At 49.3% G+C, this 22,604-nt stretch overlaps 5 protein-coding genes across 5 annotated transcripts; 3 read left to right on the forward strand and 2 right to left on the reverse strand.

Annotated features, from left to right (window-relative positions):
* Positions 1-734: 734 nt before the first annotated feature.
* On the forward strand, positions 735-4,583 carry Triagg1_318 (uncharacterized protein; the record flags this gene model as incomplete). Its single annotated transcript, XM_062898186.1, has 1 exon — positions 735-4,583. The coding sequence occupies one exon, from the start codon at positions 735-737 to the stop codon at positions 4,581-4,583; it is 3,849 nt and encodes a 1,282-aa protein (XP_062760668.1).
* Positions 4,584-4,738: 155 nt separating this feature from the next.
* Positions 4,739-8,289, reverse strand: Triagg1_319 (uncharacterized protein; the record flags this gene model as incomplete). Its single annotated transcript, XM_062898197.1, has 3 exons — positions 4,739-6,958; positions 7,017-7,081; positions 7,245-8,289. 3 exons carry the CDS (start codon positions 8,287-8,289, stop codon positions 4,739-4,741), a joined length of 3,330 nt encoding a protein of 1,109 aa, XP_062760669.1.
* A 3,410-nt stretch (positions 8,290-11,699) lies between these two features.
* On the forward strand, positions 11,700-12,223 carry Triagg1_320 (uncharacterized protein; the record flags this gene model as incomplete). The annotated part of the gene is made up of 3 exons (XM_062898208.1): positions 11,700-11,963; positions 12,022-12,057; positions 12,119-12,223. The coding sequence occupies 3 exons, from the start codon at positions 11,700-11,702 to the stop codon at positions 12,221-12,223; spliced, it is 405 nt and encodes a 134-aa protein (XP_062760670.1).
* A 1,892-nt stretch (positions 12,224-14,115) lies between these two features.
* Triagg1_321 (uncharacterized protein) lies at positions 14,116-16,434 on the reverse strand (the record flags this gene model as incomplete). The annotated part of the gene is made up of 1 exon (XM_062898219.1): positions 14,116-16,434. The coding sequence occupies one exon, from the start codon at positions 16,432-16,434 to the stop codon at positions 14,116-14,118; it is 2,319 nt and encodes a 772-aa protein (XP_062760671.1).
* A 4,907-nt stretch (positions 16,435-21,341) lies between these two features.
* Positions 21,342-22,448, forward strand: Triagg1_322 (uncharacterized protein; the record flags this gene model as incomplete). The annotated part of the gene is made up of 1 exon (XM_062898230.1): positions 21,342-22,448. The coding sequence occupies one exon, from the start codon at positions 21,342-21,344 to the stop codon at positions 22,446-22,448; it is 1,107 nt and encodes a 368-aa protein (XP_062760672.1).
* Positions 22,449-22,604: the final 156 nt, after the last annotated feature.

Consider the following 22,604-nt stretch of genomic DNA (forward strand, 5'->3'; position numbering starts at 1 on the left):
GAACGGCCACTTGCTCAGGATGGCCAACTAAAAGAATCAAGCGTGCGTCAAAATGCTACACACATCATAAGATACGCAGTCAAGCGAGGTACTTCGGCAACATGCTGGTGAGGCGGTCAGAAATCTCAACATGAGTGAACAAATGAATAGGTAGTATTCACTTACACGTATCTGCATACGTATTTGTTGGGCTGTGGAAACATTTTGAAGGTTCAATGCATGTATCATGGCATGTAACAACCTATCATGGCTACTGCTGGGGGCCTACTTTAAGTACATGTGATTTTGAGGGATGGAGTATGCATATGCGCCTACATGTACACGTAACAAGAGAGAGATAGCTCTCGAGTTTGACAAATTGTGAGTGATTAGGCAACATAATCTTCAGGTCGCTCTGCAGACTTAGTACATGCATTCGACACGTCGTTGGCCGGCAATTCATTGTAAATCTGTCCAATCCACTTATGCAGGCATGCGATTCATGGGAAGCGGGAGGCCTGCGAGTAGCATTCACATGCGATCCAGTCCCGCCTACGAGGGGTTTGCGGTCTTCGATTATAGTGGTCTCTAGATGAAAGTTCCCTGCATGCCACTCATGTCTTCTTCAGCGTTGAAGTGACAATAGACGTGTTGTCACGTTGTCACAAGTATATATAGAGGCATATTTCATACCTTTCTAGGGGATGGATGGAGAGCCAGCATTCTCGAGGTCATAACAGACAAATCATTGAACCATGGATGATCAAGTGGTCCCGGCTCTCAGACGAGTTGCAGGAATTGGGACCCTGTACGATGCAAAAACAGATAAGTTTCTGAATGCTTCGATTCTATCTCCAGACTTGTCGAATAAGTACGTGTCAACAAAGCAGACTCCTCAGGCAGATGTCACCATCTCCAGATGCGCTTCGTATGGAGATGTATTCAATGACCTCCATATCGATGATGCCACTGCAGTCAACATCCTCTCCGGCATTCTTGAGCTCCAAGGCGCTGCAGTCTTTCTTCGTGACTTTGTGCCAAGCAATGGAGCAGGGCGTGCGGCTGTCATCCATCAGGTTTCAACCATGGTGCAAACACTGGTCAATTTGACGGAGGCTTTCAACTCGAGCGGCAATTCAGCGCCTCTGCAGACCAATGATTGCACTCATGTGGTGATTGGAATCAAATGGGGGTTGCGGACGATTATCGCAGCCAGCTGTCCCACGTCCAGTAAATCAGGAATGCCCGAAGGTGAAGAGGCGACCTTCAATAGGGATCTTGAGGTTTTGACATCGTCCATTGAGTCTGGCTATATCACGCCGCAATCACCATCTACGATGGGCCCTGAAATGGAACTCTGCAATAATCTCCTACTCTACAGCGATGTTTTTGAAAATGAAGGTCTGATAATGCAAGACGTGTCTGAAATACGCGATTTCATACGCATCGTGCCGGCCCATATTCGACAAGAAAGCGGCGGGAAGGGATGGCCAATCGCATACACCATGATTCCCATCAAGACGCTTTCGTATCTTCTTCCCTTGCCAGATGTGTTTCAGCACAGCCTGAAACCGGTGAGAATGGATTACCTTGCCGGCTTCGTACAGCTCTTCGACGATTTAAGGACTGCCACTGTTGAGCTTCGAAGCTACTATACCTATCTGGCGAGTCACTTTATGCATGTGGCCAAAGAGCATATTAACGAGGTCTCACATGCAATCAACTACTTGGATGGCATTAAGAAGTGGGCATCTAATGAGCTTTCTCACCTCTTACTGGACGTGCGACAGGGGAAGAAAGACCATTCGATATTATTGGCTTTGTACCACGACATCACCTTGACAGAGCCTACGCCAAAGCAACTCGCTGCTATTGTCGGGCAAGAAACTGACAAGCTCGAATTCATCGCCAGTGCCGTTGCCCAGGGCTCAAACTACATAGGCCACAATGGGCTTTCCCTCGAGATGGTGAAAAAAGCCCACAAAGATACCGACTACTATATCTTTCACTTTGATTCAGTCGCAATGGACCAAAAGCAGGAATGGAATGACAATTTTACCCTACTTCTGGAGCTACTTGGTCAACGAGATGATCGGATGCCCGTCTACATCATGGACCATGACGCAACAGACTCTCACATGTGTCAAGGAATGCCACGCATCTCTCAGCACAAGGGTGAAACAGAGAGTATCTTCGATGTGCTTGTACATCGCCAGTTCCTCTCTTCATTGTGCTTCGCTCAATGCTCTGGTGGCAACCTGGATAAGAGCAATCGCCAACGACCAGTCAAAAGACGCATTGTGAAGATACCTTGCCCAAGGCCGGGATGCGCTCCCTGCCATTTGGAATGGACCTGCCCCCAATGCTTCGCAGCAATCGAATACGGATTCAGTGATGACTTTTTCTACTGCGATTGCGGGCGTGGTCTCTTCAGCTCGTACGAGTTCAAGTGCAATAGCATCAAACACGATGCTGGCTATAAGGCCTATGATGTGGTCGAGCTCCGCAAGCTTCTAGGTAAACTGAGCGAAGACAACTACATCAATATCCTCATCCTTGGGGAGACTGGAGTGGGGAAGTCGACATTCATCAACGCCTTTGTCAACTATCTATCTTATTCCACCTTGGATGAAGCGAAAGAAGCCAAAAAGCTCGCATCTGTCATTCCTTGTTCGTTCTCCCTCCAAACTATGGATAGGGAGAACTTGGCAACAGACATTCAGGAACACAACGTCAAAGTTGGCGGGCGTGATGATGAAGTAGATGGATCGACGGGGAACTCGGCAACGCAAAAGTCGGCAGTTTATCCAGTCGTTATTGGAGCAAGAACGTATCGTTTGATCGATACACCCGGCATTGGAGATACCAGAGGCCATTCCTACGATAAAGAGAACATGGCTGATATCCTCAAAACTATTAGCTCCTATGACAAACTGCACGGTATCCTGGTGCTGGTCAAGTCCAACAATGCACGCCTCACCATCACTTTCAAATACTGCGTCAAAGAGCTCCTCACTCATCTGCACCGGAGTGCGACCAAAAACATGGCTTTTGGCTTCACCAACACTCGCATCTCCAACTACACGCCGGGTGATACATTCAAGCCCCTCAAAACGTTGCTCGATGAGCATTCCGATATACCAATCACGCTCTCCACGTCAACAACGTATTGTTTCGACTCGGAGAGCTTCCGGTACCTTGCAGCTTATAAGGATGGTGTTCAGATGGCCAACGAAGAAGATTTCCGTCGAAGCTGGGACCACTCAAGCAAAGAGGCGCATCGGCTGCTGAACTATTTTGCATCAACTCCGCCTCATCCTGTCACCAGCACGTTGAGCTTGAACGGGGCACGCAAGCTGATAATGGAGTTGACAAAACCCATGGCCAGCATCTCCGAGTCCATCCGGAAGAATATTCAACTGTGCGAAAATAAAAAGATGGAGCTGAATGACACGCAGCTGACGGCGGCCAACCTTCGCAAGAGACTGCGCTTGGAGAAAATTCAGTTCAAGGCTACCAAATTGGACCGACCTCGCACCGTTTGCAAAAACCCCGATTGTTGTGACTTCAAAGACAGTGGTCTTGATGACGGCGTGGTTGTCACCATCTACAAAACGCACTGCCACCCTGTGTGCTATCTTGACAATGTCAAAGAAGATACCGTCGCCGACCCTGGTCTCATCAGATGTGCAGCTTTTAAACGTACAAGCAATTGCTTACTTTGTCGCCACCGCTGGCAAGAGCACCTACACATTCTCTATGAACTATCCGAGGTCAAAGTTCAGGTCACAGATACCGAGATAGAGAGGCAACTGAAGGCCAAGGGAGACGACATGACGTTGCGCCAAACATTTATCGCCCGACTGGACCAGGATATCAAGGAGTACAACGAGGAACTCGACGAGATTCGACGTGCTGCCGCTCGCTTCTGTCTTTTCTTGAGACAAATCGCCATCTCCGTCATCAACGATGCAACGCTGGACTACCTTGACATGCTCATCCAGGACGAGGCGAGCGTCATCGAAGCTGGCCGACAGCGAGGCCTTTTCATGGGCCCAAACAAGAAGCGGCTCCAGGCACTGAAAGATGACAGACGGATTCATCTGGAGCTGGTAGAGACGTTCAAGCAGAACATGAATGATCCTACCTGTCCCGAGGACGCGCTTCTAGATGAGCAGGGAGTCGGAGCGTTGGTGGAGAAGCTGTACAAGCTGAAGCATTTCGGCGCCAACCTGGAGCATATCAAATATGTCATAGGCTCCTCGATCGAACACACGTATCGTGAACGGCCATATCGCGTGCCAATTGTCAGCTCTCGCAAACGCAATGCGAGTAACACCAAAGGCGAAGCGGTTTCTCATCAAGCGACAAAAGCATCGAAGAAGAAACTTGCTCACCGGTCGTCTTATTCAATTAATGGAGATGACAGAGTGAGAACAGAGAAAAGCGATGGAGGCTTAAGACCCGTGCATGGTTCTGCGAACGCATCACAAAAAGTTACTTATGCTGAAGCGGCGGGATCGAGTTATTTGCGCAAAGATGAAAACGTATCTAAACCAATTTTCGGCATCTTCAGGCTGCCTTGGAGAAGTTACGGGGAATAGATGCATTACTGTCATTGTAAGGATGGAATCTAGCTAGATTGGTAGACGCAGTGCAGATTCAACGAGTTCATTATGAGCATCATAGGTACATGTAAATCGTATTGGTATCTCTTTAGATTTTTTTCCCTCTGTCTCTTAAATAAGCTACCTGTAAGTTAGTCCACTTCCTTTAGTACTACTTCGTTCATTCCCCCTTTCATTCGTTGCTGAAGCATATCCCTCATCAATCTGATCAAATCCTTTCTCGTAATGCACAACCCTCTGCCTTGCCACTGCTCAAAACCATCAATATTTCCATACACATATTCCGTCACCACACCGGCAAGCGTCTGCATATCTCGCCCGTTCGACCAGCCTTTTGTCTTGGCCAGCATCTCGAATAAGTTCATCATTATTCCAGTTTCTTGAACGTTGGAGCCGTCTTCGGCTTCCAGAAGCTGGATATCCTGTTTGGCTAGCAGATTGCAAAGGTGCTTCAAAGCAGACTCGGAGTCCATGGGAGTGAACATTATCTCCGTAGCAAATCGTCCCCGGAGCCCGGCATTGGCCTTCATGAGAAGGTCCATATCGTGGGTATATCCGGCCATGACAATGACCATTTTTCGATGATAGCGTGTCTTGGTCATACAATCGACGATTTCTCCAACTGCTTCATTCGAAAAGCTGTCATGGCCGCCAGATGCTAGGCGGTATGCCTCGTCGATGAACAAGACTTTTCCCAACGCCCGCTCAAACAGCTCAACCACCTTGGGTCCGGTATGTCCGACATACTTTCCAATGAGATGTGTTGCAGAGCACTCAATCACCTCATTAGTAGAGAGGAACCCCATGTCATAGAAGATTTGGCCAATGATGCGAGCAGTGTGCGTTTTTCCGGTGCCTGGAGGACCCTTGAAGATGTATGTGAACGGGATGATGCCACGAGGATCCTTGTTGTTGCGTCTCAGGTTCTCAGCTATGCGCTGATATGTTTGGAAGCGCTGGATAGTGTCTTCAAATCCAATAAGTCCATCAAAGAGCGCACGACACTTTCCAGCAGCTGTGGCACCTCTGTCATATTTGGGATCAAAGTCTTCGGGCTGAAGCACAATGTCCATTTTCTCGACATCGGTGATCTTCGACATTCTCTCCCTGTGTCTGGCCTTGGCCTGGTTTAGAAAGTTGACGACATCACCGCCGTTGCCAAAGTTTGGCCTATCTCTTGCCCGCCGCAGTAATTCTGATGCGACCTTCATGGCCTCAGGCGAGGCTCTGATTCCGTCCTCCTCCATCTTGATGTCGAGAATCTCTTGGAGACGATTGTCATCATAGTTATCAAATCGGAAGGCTTCCTCAAGCGGGAACCGCCGTCGTAACCCTGGGTTGCACTTTTGGAGCATGTCTTCCATCCTATCCGGGTATCCAACGAGGATCACGCAACGGTCTTCCCCTGGTTTGTTATGGATCTTGGAGACGAGAATATCAATGCAACCCAGCCGAAACTCGTCTGTTTCGCCGGATCCAAGTTCATTGCCTTGGTAAAACATGTGCGCATCGTCTATGATCAAGATCTTGCCTTTGGTCGCATCAAGAATTGCGCTGGTCTTGGTTTCCGATTCGCCGATATACTGGCCGATGAAGTCGCCCGGCGTCTTGTAGATGACTTTTCGGCTGGAGACCAAACCAATGTCAGCCAGGATTTGGCCGTAGAGCTTGGCCACGGTGGTTTTTCCCGTGCCAGGAGGTCCAATGAAAATCCGGTTGAGAGACGTCTTGAGCAGCTTCATGCCGTTAATCTCCCTTTGATAGTTGATCTTTGACCTACTGAGGAGCTGGTCGACGGCTGACTTGATGTCTTCCAGGCCAGCCATCTTTTGAAGTTCTTTCCATGCCTCGCTCTTTGTTCGGATGTCCTCAGGCTCGGGTCCGATGATGTCTTGTCCCGTTAACAAGTGTTCATCCGGCAACGTCTCAGTCCATGAGTCTTCAATTTCCGACATCCTCTTTCGAATGCGGGTCGATTGTCGCTCCAGTATCTTTCCATAAGCCAGACGAAGCTCGTGTACGTTTCCGAATCCATGTTCCTCGCGGCTACGGCCAACGCGCTGAGCCAGTATGCGCGGAAATGGTCCCAGGGACCCTTGCTCTATCTTGAACGAGTTTTGTGCAACCATTTGAACAAAAATTCGTCGAAGCTCATCGTCACTGTAGTCTTCAAAGTGTATTTGGCGCGGAAATAGCCATCTAGCTGCTGGAGAGCTTCCTAGAACTTCTGGGATGCGGTTGGAAGATCCTGAAAGGACAACGACAACCTTTTCAGAGATGCCCTTCAATATCTCCATTAGCAATGCCCGTGAGTATCTATCTGCAAACTCCACATCGCTGATATATAGTACCTATTATAAATTCAGTAAACCGTTAAGAAGCCTGGTCAGCATGTAGATATTGACCCACCCCTGTGAGAGCATCTCTGAGATCCCCTATGTGTTCTTTCTGGCAGAGCGTGTGACCTGATTTTTCTACAAAAACATTAGAGGCCGAACTTCGACCCCAGACATGGCAACCACGAAGAAATTCGTAATACTGTCTCGCCAGTGTTCGCTTTCCTAAAACACTGTCAGTTGGTGGCTCTCCTCTGTCTGCTGCCATAATGAAAAGCAGAGGACGAATTGGTCGCCTTACCGGTTCCCGGGTTTCCCACTAGAACGAGGTTGAGATCTTGTCGTCTCAACTTCCCCTGTCGACTTTGCGACGCATCAATCATGGCTTTGACCTCTAAGAAAGCCATCTTTGGTGACTCAAGTCCCACCATTTCCATCACCTCATCGAGGATTTCGTTCTTCTCGCCCAGCTTCTCCTTCTGACGCATCCAGTCTCTTTTCGCAAATGACTCCACAGGGGGTTCGTCATTTGCTGGTGTATCATCTAGAGGAGGAATGCCATCAATGGATCCACGGCGTAGAGGTGCGTTGTTATCAAAGGGGTTGAAATATGGCGATCTCGGTAAGAATATGGTGGCAGGATCAACCTCTCGTTTGGGTTTAGGGTAAGAATAAGATTGGTTTTCATATTCGTTGTCCTTTTGAGGTTCGTTTTGATCTGCTTCTTCAAGAGGTGGCAAATTGTTGGCCTCCTCGTTGACGGGCTTAATCTCATCTTCACCGATGCTGGGTTTGGTCTCATCTTCGTTGTTGCTGGGCTTGGTCTCATCTTCGTTGTTGCTGGGCTTGGTCTGGTCTTCATCTTCCCCATCAACGACATCTTGAGATTTGCTCTCTGTTGGTTTGGCGTCTTTTGCCTCATCTCCATCACTGGTCGTAGGAGTTGTTGACTCTGATTCGGCTCTAGCAGCAGGTGTCTCACTGGCATCCTGACTTTTTTCGTCACTGTGTGTGCTCTCTGTGGCCGGTGCTTGTGAAGATGATTCATCATCCGCTACCGAAGAGATATCAGCTACTTGTTGGCCATCCCGTTCAGGGCAAGCAGTAGATTCCAAGTCGGTCTTTCTTTCATCTGCATCTTCAGATGAGGTAGTCACAGTTGTCGCACATGGAAGCTCGTTGTCTGAGTCGCTTGCTGTGTTATCTGTATCATCGGTCTCGTTTGAAACCTGAGGGGAGGGGGCTTCATTATTTGGAGGAACCTCTTTAGTAATGTTAGAGTCTTTGTCGCCATGACATTCCGCGTGTGGCTGTTGGTCAACGACCTCTTCCACGTTGCCGTCCATAATAGCAAGACCGCTATGACGGGATTTGGAACGATACAGCCGGAATCCAACGTCAAGATTCACAAACAAGCACAAAGAGCATCCATGAATGAGAGAAAAAGAATAAGAACACGTAGATTTATACTTATACTTCTATCCCCCAACGATTAGCCGAAGAGCTTGTTAACCAAATGAGCAATCTAAGTTCAGGCACATAGTCGTGTGCCTAGCTTTGATGAGACTAGAGGAGCTGTTGCCTAGGTCGTTACATGTATCGCTATTCACGGCATTCTATGCAAAATGGGTAGTAGAGAAGTTATAAGCAAGAGGTGGCTGGGGTAACAAGGATCTCAGGATCTCAGGGCCCTGTAGCCATTAAGCTGTGGGGAGGAGTGATACGTGAAATTGTGCGACAAACGCGCTGCACAGCCCACCCGCGCATGTCAGGTCAATTGGCTGCTCTTATTTGTCAATGTAGGAAGGATTGATATAAAGGTGCTGATGCTGCCTAAATGATTGAGCGGGCGACCAATCGTCGCTTACTATTCTCCACATGAAGAGGAAATAGACGCAGTACATGTAGTAATCGGTCCTGATATGAGAATGCCTTTGATTGGACCCTTGTAATCTGCTATGTAGCTGAAAAACAGATGGAGCTGTGTCTTGAGATGGACGATTTAAAGGAAACCGAGGCCGGATCACTCCAGCGTCATAATAAGCTGTGCCCCCACCCCCACCCCCGTAAGGGAAATCCGTGTAATGCACAGATTATGGATAATTAATTTTCCACAGGATATATTTTACTCATTTCCACTGTAGTTAGTTAAGGGTTAGTGGTTAGGCGTAAGGGCGAGTGGTTAGGCGTAAGGGCGAGTGGTTAAGCGTAAGGGCGAGTGGTTAAGCGTAAGGGTTAGTGGTATGTGTGCTTATGTATAATTCTTACTGTGTATTACGTGCTGCTTATATAGAAAGTAGGTTAAGAATTTATGGGAAATTAATTATCTATAAGCTGTGTAGTGTATAAGTTTCCCCCGCTATGGCAAAAAAATCTATGCATTACACGGATTTCCCTTATAGGGGTTGGGGGGGGCCATAGCTTATGTATAGTCGGATGACTCTTCGGAAATGATTTGAGTGTAAGGGAGGGGACGCAGAATTCCGTTGATGACTGTGTCTTCAAATCCGGATGCAACAGCGCCGAGGTGACTTACACGATTTCTTCCCCTCATAGATAAAGGTCTCACATAATCACCATAAGTATCATCAATGGAGGCGTCATGAACCGGTATGGACTCATTGTAACATGCTATCCTCCTGTAGGGACTTTTTCGCTATGGATGTCAAATAACACCACCAAAGCGATTCGGTACACCTAAAGATAAGCATCGGGAATAGCACAGACATTGCCAGCAGATCAAAACAAGCCCAATTCGGCGTCATCCAGGCGGCAATCTTTTTCAGGAAAAAATTCACATACTCCGGTAAACTGGACCCGCAAATGAGCTTCACACATGTAGTCTCGACCTATATGATGCTCAATATAGTTCATAGCATACGAGCTCTTCAGGTCATAGGGATGGAGTCAGTCTCACCTTGCCAGGTAGATGAGATATGGCAGGCATACACCTGATTTTAAACTTATAGAATACCTTTAGGGTTTGCGCTGCGTAGAAATTCCCATCTCCAGAAATTTGCTGGAATGTATAATTTGTCCTCTTCATGTCTATCATTGAATTGCCATGGCGAAGATGAAAGAGCTATTAAAAAGGCAGCTTCGTCGGGCTCTGCGCGTGGTTTTTATAGACGAATCCAAGGTGGAATTCATCCATCTTTAAAGGGTAAAATCACAAACATAATGGCGATTACCCATCATTACTGCTAGTCACAAGCAATAATTAGATGCTGATGCACGGCATAGCCCGTCATACAGTCTCTGGTCTTTTACCTTTGGTGCTGCAGCAATAACCGTATGAGTGAGTGGACAAGATGACGGAGGTGCATATGAAAAAGCTATTTATACTAGCCATGTCATGTCATGAAATCGATAATACATATTTGAGCATGCATATATATTCTTCGATTAAAAACCCACATTACCGTGGATGTTATATAAAGCGCCCCAAGCGGGGTATATATGTGAATATCCATGCCACATGAGAATAAATAATCTACATTCTGTGACTTTAATAAGTTCAGCTTGCCCACGAGCAGGGTCTCGAACGTTCAACCAAACAAGCTTGTGATCATATTCCACTGAAACCTTCCTGCTTAAACTGATAACCAATCGTCATAAATTGCCTCGTCATAAATCATTCCCCCTCAAAGGAGCTGCATTTGTAAAAGTCCACGACTTCTTTTAGCCAAAACGGCATGAGACCTATTGCAGCAACCGGCGATTTATCATCGCTTTTTACCCAGATTACAGACGCACCTATATCTTTCGCTCCCGTATAAATATGCATTTAGGCAATTATTGAGTAGATCTAGATCCCACCAAGTTACCTGTACTGTACTAAGCTAGGTCGTACATCGTATTGAGGGCCTGCAAGGCTTGGCTTTACTTGTTCATACAACGTGCAGCTTACATTCAGCGTACTCATCCAGATGCAGCGCACTGGCAAATTCCCAGCCAGTTACCGTCTGTACAAGATTAATTCAATCATAACAATCGTTAAAGTTCTCAGGCATCTAAAAATATCTCTGATTGGTAATACATCGATATGAAATCCCCGTCGAGAGTCCACAATATACACCGTCGATGGGGAGTTGCTGCGTAATTCCACAGCCCAGCGCAGAACCACACATAAGCTCTTGGCGATTTAGTCTCGTGTACTCCGTACTCCGTACTCCGTAGATATATCCGAGCAACGATTTGTGCCTTTGGATCAGCTGATAGGCACGTAGAATGCGGATGAAATAGTTCTCCGGCTCAATTTTGAACATATTCTCTCGTATCATGCCAAGGGACGAGCGAAAAAGTAGCCAATAGCTGAAAATTCACTTGCCAAAGTACCGCTACTATTACAATCCATAGACCCTCCTTCAAGAATAGGGTTCCCTAAAGATGATCTGTAATATGCTTGTACATCAAGTGCTCACTAAGGTGCAGAGCCGGACTTTAAAGAGGGACTCGATTTCCACACGACGACCGTGTAGACTTTAAACAACATAAGCTCAATGCAACCTTCCTAATATAGATGATATCCATGGCAAACATCGAAACTCTTCCACCTATCAAACCGGGATATTCGCTATTCTAGAACGTCAGTAATTGCTATTATATGCACTTGGAGTCGACAAGGCCTCTAGTGTTAACAGAGTATCTATATATATAGCTTCCACCAGTTCGTCTCAGTCAACCAAACCATCAATACCATCCTTTTCATTGCCTTATTTTCAATTTTTAAGAATAACCGAACCCCATCTCCACCATGCAGTTGATGACAGCCATCTTCACCACTCTGAGCCTCGTCCTCCCCGCGACAGCCGAACAGCGATTCTGCTACCCCATACCAGGAACTGAAAGCACCCCCATCCCTCAGTCCATTCTCGATCTCGATTATCAAGTCAAGGTCGACTGGGCAAATAAGCTCTGCGCCCAGTCGACATTTCCATCCGAGGCACTCCAGAGCTCCCAGACCGCTCTCGAAGACGGAATTTTGGCAGAGGATGGCCACATCTACGGCGTCAAGCTTGTACGTAACTTGCGCGTTGGTCCATTACCTCATCTAATATTAACTTTTTGATCAATAGGCCCTTCGATTCATCACGTCCGAAACCATCTGTCTTGTACGTCCCAGCCCATCTTTCGAGAGTTTTTGCCTATACTGACGCGGCATTGCAACTATAGAATAATGTCAATGCCCTTCTCGGCGTCGGAGCTTGTGAGCAGGGCGGTTTGATTACGCTCGCCGGCCCCTTTGAGCAGTGGACATACATTACCCCTCTCAACTAGGGCATTGGCTACTCACGATGTAATTACATGTACACTCAATTTCACCTTTCTATATTGATATTGGTAGCAGCGATACAAAGTTGTTGTCCCATTACTAGTAGAATGGAACGCAATTGAATAAGTTTAGCTCGAAATCAGGTGTCTCTATGCTCTCACTCATTTGTAAGAACTGTGCAGTAATCCACTCTCCATTGACTAAGACTAGCAGTGGGTTTCCTACATCATCCTTTGTGACGCTCCTCCATTGATTGGCGTAAAAGCATGTAAAATCTGCAAGAAACCTGCCTCTACTGCTCCGACCCGGAAGTGGAGACATTTCACAGCAAGTTTAACTCCCCTCAAGACCTGTGAGAATAGGTATTTACTAATAAGGTAATGTAGTCTATAAAGCGTACAACTGTAATACGTACTAGGCAAAAAGGCATACCGTATTCCCTCGAAAAGTTGGACTGCGTCTCTACGATTTCTTCGCTTAATTATATATATGAAGTTAGCTGATTGCTATGTCTGGTAAATAGTGGACGGAATCCGGAGAGTATCACAGCGTTATTGTTTCGATGAGATACCTACCGTATGTACGGTGTAGTTGGTTCCCCTTCACAGCATTTTTAACCCTCCCCAAGACGTGAGGAGCCAGCCACACAGGAAGTAAGGCATTCAGCGATGGTTTTCAAGGCAATCACGGTAAAGATAATAGGACTGAATATAGAGATAGCCCGTAGCCACAAAAAATATCACAAATATCAACAATATCGACGATATCAGCGTTGGACTTTCGATATATCTATGCAAGTCAAGCAACACTCACATCACAGCGCATCAAAATCCAGTCCACCCCATCTAAACCAATCTATACACAAATACCCACAATTGCATTCAAAAGAAACACATCCGATATGGTGTAGTGGCTAACATCGCTCGCTCTCATCAAAAGACCCGAGCAGCCCTGGGTTCGATTCCCAGTATCGGAGTCAAAACCTCTCTTTTTGCCCTTGTTGTCCTCATCCATCCACCACCCAGTCTATCATCCTCCACACAACTTCCCTTATTTTTGCCACACCGATCCATTCTTCATTAGCGTATCGCTCGTTCGTCACGCGATTCATTCTCTTTTTTTTCCTTAATACTAGTACCGTAGTCTACTAAGCACTGACTCGAACTAGATTCTACACAAGGGTTATCATCTACTTCACGTTCCTCGCCGTCCAACGACTCAAGCGACAGCCATCCGCTTGATCTTGAAATACGATATGGTGTAGTGGCTAACATCGCTCGCTCTCAACTTGCAGTTGAAGATCCGAGCAGCCCTGGGTTCGATTCCCAGCATCGGAGAATTTATCTTTTTGGCATGCCAGAGCAGTACCATTATTTGAACTTACAACACCTTGATCCTTCTTTTTTGTCTACATACCAAGCAAGGCAACATATTCACGTCACTATACCAGATCAAGTCACAGTGGCACATAGACCGAGGAGAGGTGGGATAAATCTTCTATCATTCTTAGAGAGTTGAAAAAAGTCAAACTTTACCCCTGCAAGCCAAATTTCAGCGTCTTGAGAGATCGCAATGTTTGTCCATACCCATATCCAAACCAGCTGTTTTTCCTCCTCTACGACCCAAATGGCCAAACATGCAGCTATGTTTCAGCGCTTCCTTTCCACATGAAGCACCAACCCGGGTGGAAATGAGATTGAGAAAGAGAAAAGAGAAGAAAAAAAATCTTTAATACACGAGGCAATCCTTTAATCATTAAAACTGCCAAACCCCTCTCATAAAGTCGTTAAAAAAACAAAAGTGTAGTGGTGAATGAGTAAAGTATGGGTAACATCTTGTACACTGGCAAAGACATTACCGACATGTTTCTGTCAATCTTTTATCTTGAGATTTTTTTTTAGATATCAATGTTGCTCCAATCTATTTGTTGGAAAATGTCTGGCTGCGTGGTTTGAGAGAAGCCAAGGTTTGCGCTTGGCATCTCGGTAAACAGGGACTGGAAAACATCCGTCTTGTCCACTGTCGCTGGGAAAAGCTGAAAGTCGGCGCCTTCTGAGGCATACGACTCGTCAAAGCCTTCATCGACCTCGCGCAGTGAGGTCGGCGTGTATAGTACTGCATTCTGCTGCGCATTGGGAGAGAACTGCGGCTGGCCCAGGATGGGCACAGTGTCGCAGGGTTGAGGCTGGGCGTGATAGACCGGCATCTGCTGAGGCATCATTTTGCTGTAAACCTGCTCAGGAGTAGGGAGCTGGGCAGGAATCTGTACGTGGGCAGCGTAGATATCCTCATCGTTGATGATAAAGGTGGAGCCGTTCTGGTAGGGAGGGTACTGCTCGTAAGAGGATGTGGCGGAGACAGGAGAGGGATTCTCAAGAATCAGGTCCATAGCATCAATGGCTTCGGGCTGGGCGCCGTAAGTGGCGAACCAGTCGGCATTGGTGGGGTAGAGAGGGAAGTCGCTGGTCATGCTCTGGTCCTGAGGAGGTGTGGGCACGCTGTAGCTGGGCGTGGAGGAAGGAGTAGAGACGGTACCAAGAGGGGGAGTCTGTTGGGCCACGGATCCGTTCTGGCTGGGCGCCTTCTTGCCGTTGGTCTTGGTGCGGACATAGGTCCAGCCGTGAGCCTTCTCCATGTGCTGCTTGCAGTTGGACTCACGCTTCGACTTGTACGGGCAAGGCTTGAACAGACACTCAAACATGGCCGGGGCATCCGAGTGCTTGTCGTTGATGTGGCGGTCCATTTCCTTCTCGGTGGGCCAACCGTAGTCGTGGTACTTGCAAGTAGGGATGGGGCACTTCCAAGGACGAGAGTGAGTCTTCTCGTGCTTGGTGAGGTCGCAGGGGCGCTTGAACTCCTTGGTGCAGCCAGGCTCGCGGCACTTCTTGGGGGCCAGCTCCTCAGGGCTGGCATTCTTCTTCCGGCGGGCCATGGATCGCATAATCTCCTCCTCGTCCTCACGCTGCTCGCTCAGGGAGCGCTTGAGGGGAGTGGGGGACTCGCCCATGTCAATCACCTTACCAGTGGCCATTGAGATGGCGGTGCCGTCCTTCTTGATGCGGACAAGCTCGGCAGGACGGCCATTCTCAGCGATGCCGCCATAGAGACGGACCTCGTCAGATCTTGACGGGGCATTAGCAGGGCTCTCCAGGTCTACGAGAGGTATAAAGCGCGGTACGTACTGGTCAATGTCCATGTCGTCGGCGAGGCTGCCCTTTTCCTTGATGGCAGCGAGTTGCTTGCCGTACTGGTAAATCTGCTCCTTGAGGTCGATAAAGTATCCGTTAGTGTAAGGTCGGTCGCCGGGGCGAATTTGTTCGCGGTCGGTGAGATATTCGACTGTGGCCTGAATGCAGCGGACGGACGTGAGGCAGAAATCAAGGTATAAGGCGGCGGACTTGGCCTTTTCCTTTTGACGTAACATCCGATAAGCATCACCCCAAACACCATCATCGGTCAGAAGTCGACTTACCGGTGCCATGAAGATCAAAGTCTTCTCAAGATCTCGCAGGCAAATAATTTCCTTGGATCGGATGCGTCGGGGCACATCCAGAACAATGGGCTCAAAATCCTTGAGCGTGGGCTTCTCCAGGAGGGGGCGGAGAGTGTGTTCGCGGATGCGGTTGACAGCGCGGTGGCTGAGGCTGGGGAGCATCGCGGTGGTGCTCGAGGCGGCCGACCTTGTCAGGGCGGTGGCCTGAGGCTTCTTTGTTGAGTCGGCGGCAGACTTGTCGTTTGTAGAGACGACTGAACTGCCGATGCCGCTGTCGGAGGCATGGTTTCTTGTGCGTCGAACGGAGCGAGGGCGGAGAACCCGTCGCTCAGACTCCACCTTGTTCATGGCGGGGTCGACGACGGGGAGGTCGAGGAAACCGCGAGGGACAGGCAAGCTTGTGTCCCGGAGTGTCTTGGTCCTGGGGCTCTTGTCGGACAGCGAGAGGTCTTGAGCTTTGGAGAGGGCCTCGTCGATATCGTTCAGAGTCATAGCAATACGACGGCGGCCAGCATCGACGACATCATCAAAGTCAGACTGGGACCTCGTAAGCCGAGGAGGGACGAAGTCGTCGTCTGAGGATGTAGCGTTGGGAGATGTAGGAGAGTGAAAGGTGGCACCCTTTCGGAGGACCATGGCCGTCTTAAGAGACAGGTTGTGTTCGCAGTCGGTACCGGGACGAGTCACCGGAGTCCTTCTGCGGGGGTTCGTTGAGAAGGACATGGCGGGCTTAGATCTGGATTGATTTTTTTCCCTTCCCTAGGTGGGGAAGATGTATGAGATATGCCACAAGAGTCCTAACAGCGTAGCAACAAGCGGTTAGCTTCCTCGTCGATAGAGAAGATGTTGCAGTGAGGCTCTTTGGGAGGGTCGATTGAGGTGTGAGTCACAGGGCCGAGATAGACGAGGGCTATGCAAAACACCGAAAAGGAAACGGCGAGTTTTGAGGCGTCAAGGCGTCAAGGCCAGCAGGGAAGGGGACAGGACAGATATATGAATAAAGAGAAGAAGTAACCCGTACCAATGAGTAGGCTCAATGTGAATGGGCGGTCGGAACCCACAATGCTGGACAGGCAAGCGAACCAGTGGCGGCTGTCAATGGAAAGCAGACAGTGTCCAGAACGGTCAATCTCGAGCAGGAACAGGGCCAATTGTAGTTGGTTGATTGGAGGCGATGTTCGCTGAGAGTAGGCTGTGCTCGAATGATGCCGGAGCAGGAGCAATAAACGTCTCGAGATGAGATCTGATGAGAAAGGAGAGATGTGAAGAGCAGGCGGAGAGTTGCGAAAAAAAAAAAGCCTCGACGGGAGACGGGGCGTAAATTGGATATATGAACGCAAGGACTCCGGCACAGACGGGGGGAGGGTAGCCAAGAAGAGGACCCGAGACACTCGAGGGAGTGGAATGGAAAGCGGAGAGCCGGGGGGCGTGTGCGCGAGAGAGAGGAGTGCAGAGCGCGAGCAGGGACGGAAGAGCAGCGAGTACAAACAAAAGTGACGAGTGAAACGAGACGACAGGCTCTCTATCTGTATGTACAACCGCGAGAGGCCGCTGGATATGCTGAGAGACGATGGTCGAGGGATGAGAAGACGACAAGAAGTGCAGCCAGAAGCGGCGGATGAGAAACCAGGCGGACTCAGCCCACCGCAGGCTGCTGCCTAACACGCCGGCCCGTTTGGGCATAGCGCGCGTGTGGGCTGAGGCGTAAGCGCTGCGGAGGAGGCGCATCCCTGTATCTGAGGTTGTCGAAGATAGAGAGAGCCGCAACAGTACCTGGAGCACTAACAAATGTCCGCCGGCGCAGCGCCGTCCCAGCACCATCGATCAGTAGCACGTCCCTAGCGGCGCCGCTGCAGGCGGCCGTCAGTGGTTGCTGGAGGCCATTTGGGGGCCGGCACCTGCACTGGCGCAAGGGAGCCGGCAGAGGACGCAGCTACCCGCGATAGTGGCCCAGGTCCCTGTGCTATCGCGAGCAACAAGACGCCATCTTTGCTCCCGTGTATTCCGGGTCGGAAATCAGCAGTGCGACCTTGGCCGTCCGGACTGGTTCCCCGGGTCTCGAGGACCAAAGCCAGAACTCACTCGTCCGCCCAATGTACGAGGTCAGTCAGTCAGTCAGTCAGTCAGTCAGTCAGTCAGAGCGAACTTGTTGCTAGCTAGCAGCTCGTGCTAGTAGTTACTGCGCTGACAAAAAGGAGACAATTACTACTCGCTTCCGACACTACAGTACTGCATGCATTGCTGTTACTGCTATTAATAATCGCAGGCCAAGTACTAACTGCATCCTCTTGGCGGTGGAAGGATTCGATTATCCTCGTAACCAGTTTCACGAGAAAAACGAGTTGCGAAAACACCAAACCCAGAAGACGCAAAATGCCACCCACAGCGCGATGCGATGACGGCTAGCAGAACTCAAACCGAAAAGAAAAAAAAACAAGGGACCTCGACCTCGCACTCGTGTGACCGTTGGTGACGTGCCGACAGTGCGAGCTCGAGCAGCGCCTTGAGCCTATCGTGGAGCCTCGCGCAGGCGCAGGGATCCCTTTCATCTATGTTGGAACCTTGCTGGAGTGTGGCTTGCTGCTTCGACCCGCAGAAAAAGGCCAACAATGCCCTCTTGGCTCTCGTCCCATGGCTTCACACTCAGATCCCCCCCCCTTGCTTGTTTGCTTCTTCTTGTTTGCTTTTTTCTCTTACTCGTGCTTGTCTCGTCTGGACACTCCCTTGCACCTGCGCCACTACTGTAGGATTAGTTCCAATGCTCCCCTGCCATGCCACAAGCCTGCGACTGAGCCACCGCTTGAATGATCAAAGTGCATGAAGTATTAGAATGAGAGGGCGCCACCCGGGGACTTTTTTTCCCCTCCTCGCCAAAAGCGGCCCCGAGCAGAGTGAGTACAAGCACAAGCAGCGGAGAGCGACAGCCAGCCAGCAAAGCAGTGCCGCTGCATTAGTACCGGCCGGAGTGTGTACTCGTACATACATCATACATACATACATGCAGCAACGGGTACGAGTAAGATTGAATGGGCTCGTACAGTATGAAGATGGAGAAGAGCAGCAGCTTTGAGTGGGTGATCCATGCAAATGAGTCCATCTGGCTTTTGACTCGTGCGCCATGCCGCTTTAGGCAATCACCGAAAATGCCCAAGCACAGACGCCCAGCCATGGCTCGACGGCCCGCCTATCACAACGGCCGCCCAAGTTGCGTGCTGTTGGCAGGTTTCCGCGACCTGCTGTTTCGTGTGTTGTGTCTTTTGATTTTCTATTTTTCCAATTTACTATTTTATCATATAATTTTTCTTTTATTTTGATTGATTGACAGCACGTCTCGTTTCGGTGGCCGCTTTCGTCTGGAGTGGCTAGTGCCGGCTTGTCGAAGCGGCTCAACCACAACCACCGTCCGCACCCATGGATGCTTGGTCTCTATTCGTTGATTGTCTTCGCCATCAGGACCATCCGGGTGCGAGCCGTATGTCTTGGGCGCCATCTGGAGCATACGATCCACTCATCTCCAAGTCTTTGTGCTACGACTGTGGCTCTGGCTGCTTCATCTGCCACATCCGAGTCCCCTGACGCCTAGACTAATGTAGTATCACTTACTGTTGGACGCAAGGTGTATTCTGTACATGTAGTCCATCGGACATGTTAGTTGACAAGACGCTCCGGATCAAGCTGATGGGCAGTAATGCATACCTCCCAAGCCTCCATCATGCAGTGTCTCGCACTTGGTCACCCTTCTTGCCCATGGGATCGCTCATTCACGCTGTCGGGCTCGCGTAGAGGCGGCTCTGTCTTACAGTGTTGTTACCAGCAGCAGCATCTTGGAGACATGGGAGTTGCCAATCTCAAGCCCCCTCCCCCCCTGTGCATCATGTACTCACAGGACCGTGACAATGCGCTGTGCTGTCTGATGCATGTCAAATCCGGCCAATGCCACTTGTTCCTCTCGATCCACACATAGGGCTGGACAACCAAGACGAGGTTGGGAAGATGCATCTTTACGGGCTTGACTCATCCCCTGGCCGCCAACCAAACGCAGATCGATTCGCCTCCGGCCAATGGCTACGCCCGGCAGCAGCATCACGGTATCAGCAAGTCTGCTTCAGCTATTGGCCGCTGCCCGTCACAAGCGCTGCCGTGCTCTGCTGTCCCATCCCATCCCATGTCGGCATGATACACGTACATGTAACTTAACTGTAATGCATACAGGCCCAAGACCATGCGAGAAACAGGCCATCATTGCTCTCCCCCCCTCTCGTTCTTCTTCCGCAACTATCTACAGAAGCACGTCTAAGCCACACATGATCCAAAAATCTGCCGTAATGGTGCATGTTACGAGTGGTCCGTATCCGTTTGCTTTTCCCTCTTGTTGCTTTTTCCGGCCAATCACGCAGCTTCATATCGAGCAGCCTGCCAAGGCACCCAAATTCCAAGCACCATCCCCCACCGTATTCTGCTCTCACTCAGGATGACATACAGCAAGATTGGGTCGTTTGGAAAGCGGGGAGACTGGGGGAACTTGGGTCAAAATCCGGCTGCCTTGACAAGCTTTTGCAGGGGAGCGCGGCCCCCTTTGGCTCGAGTTTGCGGCTCTGCGCAGCGGTTTTGGGCCTTTTGCAGCTCCCGCTTGGCCCGTTCTAACGCCAACCTTGTGTGGGCTTGCGTCGGCTGGTGATGCAATCCTTGGTGTTTCTTTTTTGCTTTCTTGGTCTTTCCTAGCACTTTTACTCCATACTCTATCTGCTGCTCCGTAGTACTTTTTTGTGTTTTAGCCTTAGTACCTAGCCGAGGACCGGCAAACGTCGACGTTGACGAAAGGGGTTGCGCGTCTATCCATGTCCGTGCGACTCCATTTCCTCAGGCAGTCGAATTAAATTCTGGAAATAGCATCAGTTCTATCCATCATATTCGCACCCCCCCTTTTATACGCAAGGCACCGAGATTGTTTCCAGGCAGCTTCGAAATTCCCTGAACATTTGCGATACGAGAAATGAAACTATTCAAAGCTGAAACTGAAGTTTTTTTTTTTTTTTTTTTTTTTTCCTTTCTTATTCATAGTGGAGCTGAAGCGTTGGGATGCGCCCTCGTCGCTCGCGATCTGGCTAACCTACACGTACCCTTGGCCATCTAGATCGATGGTTATACCTCATGACCAACCTCTATTTTTGGCTGTAAAGGGGTTAAACTGAACCGGGATAAGCTTTGTAGATATTCTTGTGCCTCAGCTGTTGCCATTCCTCGAGTGCTTAATTAACATGACCTCAAAGACTGTACGTTTGACCAACAGGCTCTTTCTGAGTAAAAAAAGTTCAAAACACCATGATCCAATTTGTAGGCATAGTAGTTGTTCACCCAAGATCCATACATCTGAACGATGGTGACTATTTTTTATCGTCTTGTTCATAGCAACGAATACCAGTGTCTCCTACACAGCAATTGAAATCGAAATTCACCCTCGGCTTCTCAAGACGTTCATTACACCCCAACACATTACGATGCTGTTCAATTTGAACACATCTGAATATGCTTCCTGCCCAGACACTTGTAGATATAAGATCACCCGTCACTCTGCCATTCCGGAACCATGTGATCACCCAAGAAGAACCCAATATATCTAAAAGCCACACATGTCTCTCTTCAGTCGATCGCGGTCTTCCAGTCAACCCCTGGTTCGACGTATCTCAACCACCCTCCGCCGCAGGCTGTCCGGAACCATGCCTGGCCAACGATCTACAAAACCGGGTAACGATACATCTTCTAGTTCAACAACCCACTTCCAAGTAGAGCCAGCTCCAGACGCCACGCCCCTGAAGGCATCTTCCACCTCCAATCCTGGCGATGTTTCCCCTGAGAGCATCGACAGGGAATCACATCCACACGCCGTAGAGCTTCACGACAATCCCATCAATGTGATCTCACTCCCACCCGAATCTCGCTCTCCATCCCCGCCATCCCCAACTCAGCCCTCGCCAGCATTCACCTTTGCAGTCCTCGACTCTCCTCCCACCCCCCCTTCCCCTCAAACCATCTACACAACATACACCTGCATACCCGTGGAAGAAAGACTCCAAAGACGCCAAGAGTGCCTCTTCCATCTCGAACGCTTCCGTCAAGGCCTCGTCCAAGACCCCTTCGGTGAATGGACCGACCTCGCCAACGACTTATACGACGGCAACATCCCTCCCGAGTTCTACCTCGCCTCCGCCCCCTTCACCCTCCACTCCCTGCGCGGCCGCATCCGCCTGCGCTACATCCGCACCGCCTTCTGCATGCCCATCGACTCCAACATCTACCAGATCGAATCCTTCCTTAGCCGCAACTCGTCCATCGTCCGGTACCTCCATTTCAATACCGTGCCTGACCCAGATCGTGCTTACATGTACCAGATACACGTACATAGCCCCGAAACTCGGAAATACAACAGGCGTGTGTTGCGTGCCATCAAGGAGCTGGATTGGATGGACGGAGAGGTCGACAAGGTGGCCAATTCGGCCAGGGTGGAAGACAAGAAGGCTCTGTCCAGGATGTACAAGGTGAGAGAAGTCGAGATACTGCCTACTGTGTGGAACAGGATGGAGGAGATGAAGGGGATGGATGAGAAGTGGAAAGATGTGCCAATGGAGGAGTTACACGGGCGGGTTGTTGAACGGTTTCGACGGAATCGTCCGAATAGCCTGCTTAGAAACGTCGTCACGTACCAAGATGTCAGGAGGAGTCATTGTAGATTCATGTAGGGGCCAAGGGGGTAAGTGCTACAAACAATTTCAGATTCAGGCACATGAGGTGCGCTCAATTATAGATAAAATATGATTTGTTATTCGCTAAAAAAAAAAAAAAAAAAAAGACCAGTTGCCCATGCCGATTTCTATTTCACCTTGAAACATGTCAGC

Source organism: Trichoderma aggressivum, assembly GCF_033847375.1.
Source record: "Trichoderma aggressivum f. europaeum strain CBS 100526 chromosome Unknown scaffold_001, whole genome shotgun sequence".
Lineage (NCBI taxonomy): Eukaryota > Fungi > Ascomycota > Sordariomycetes > Hypocreales > Hypocreaceae > Trichoderma > Trichoderma aggressivum.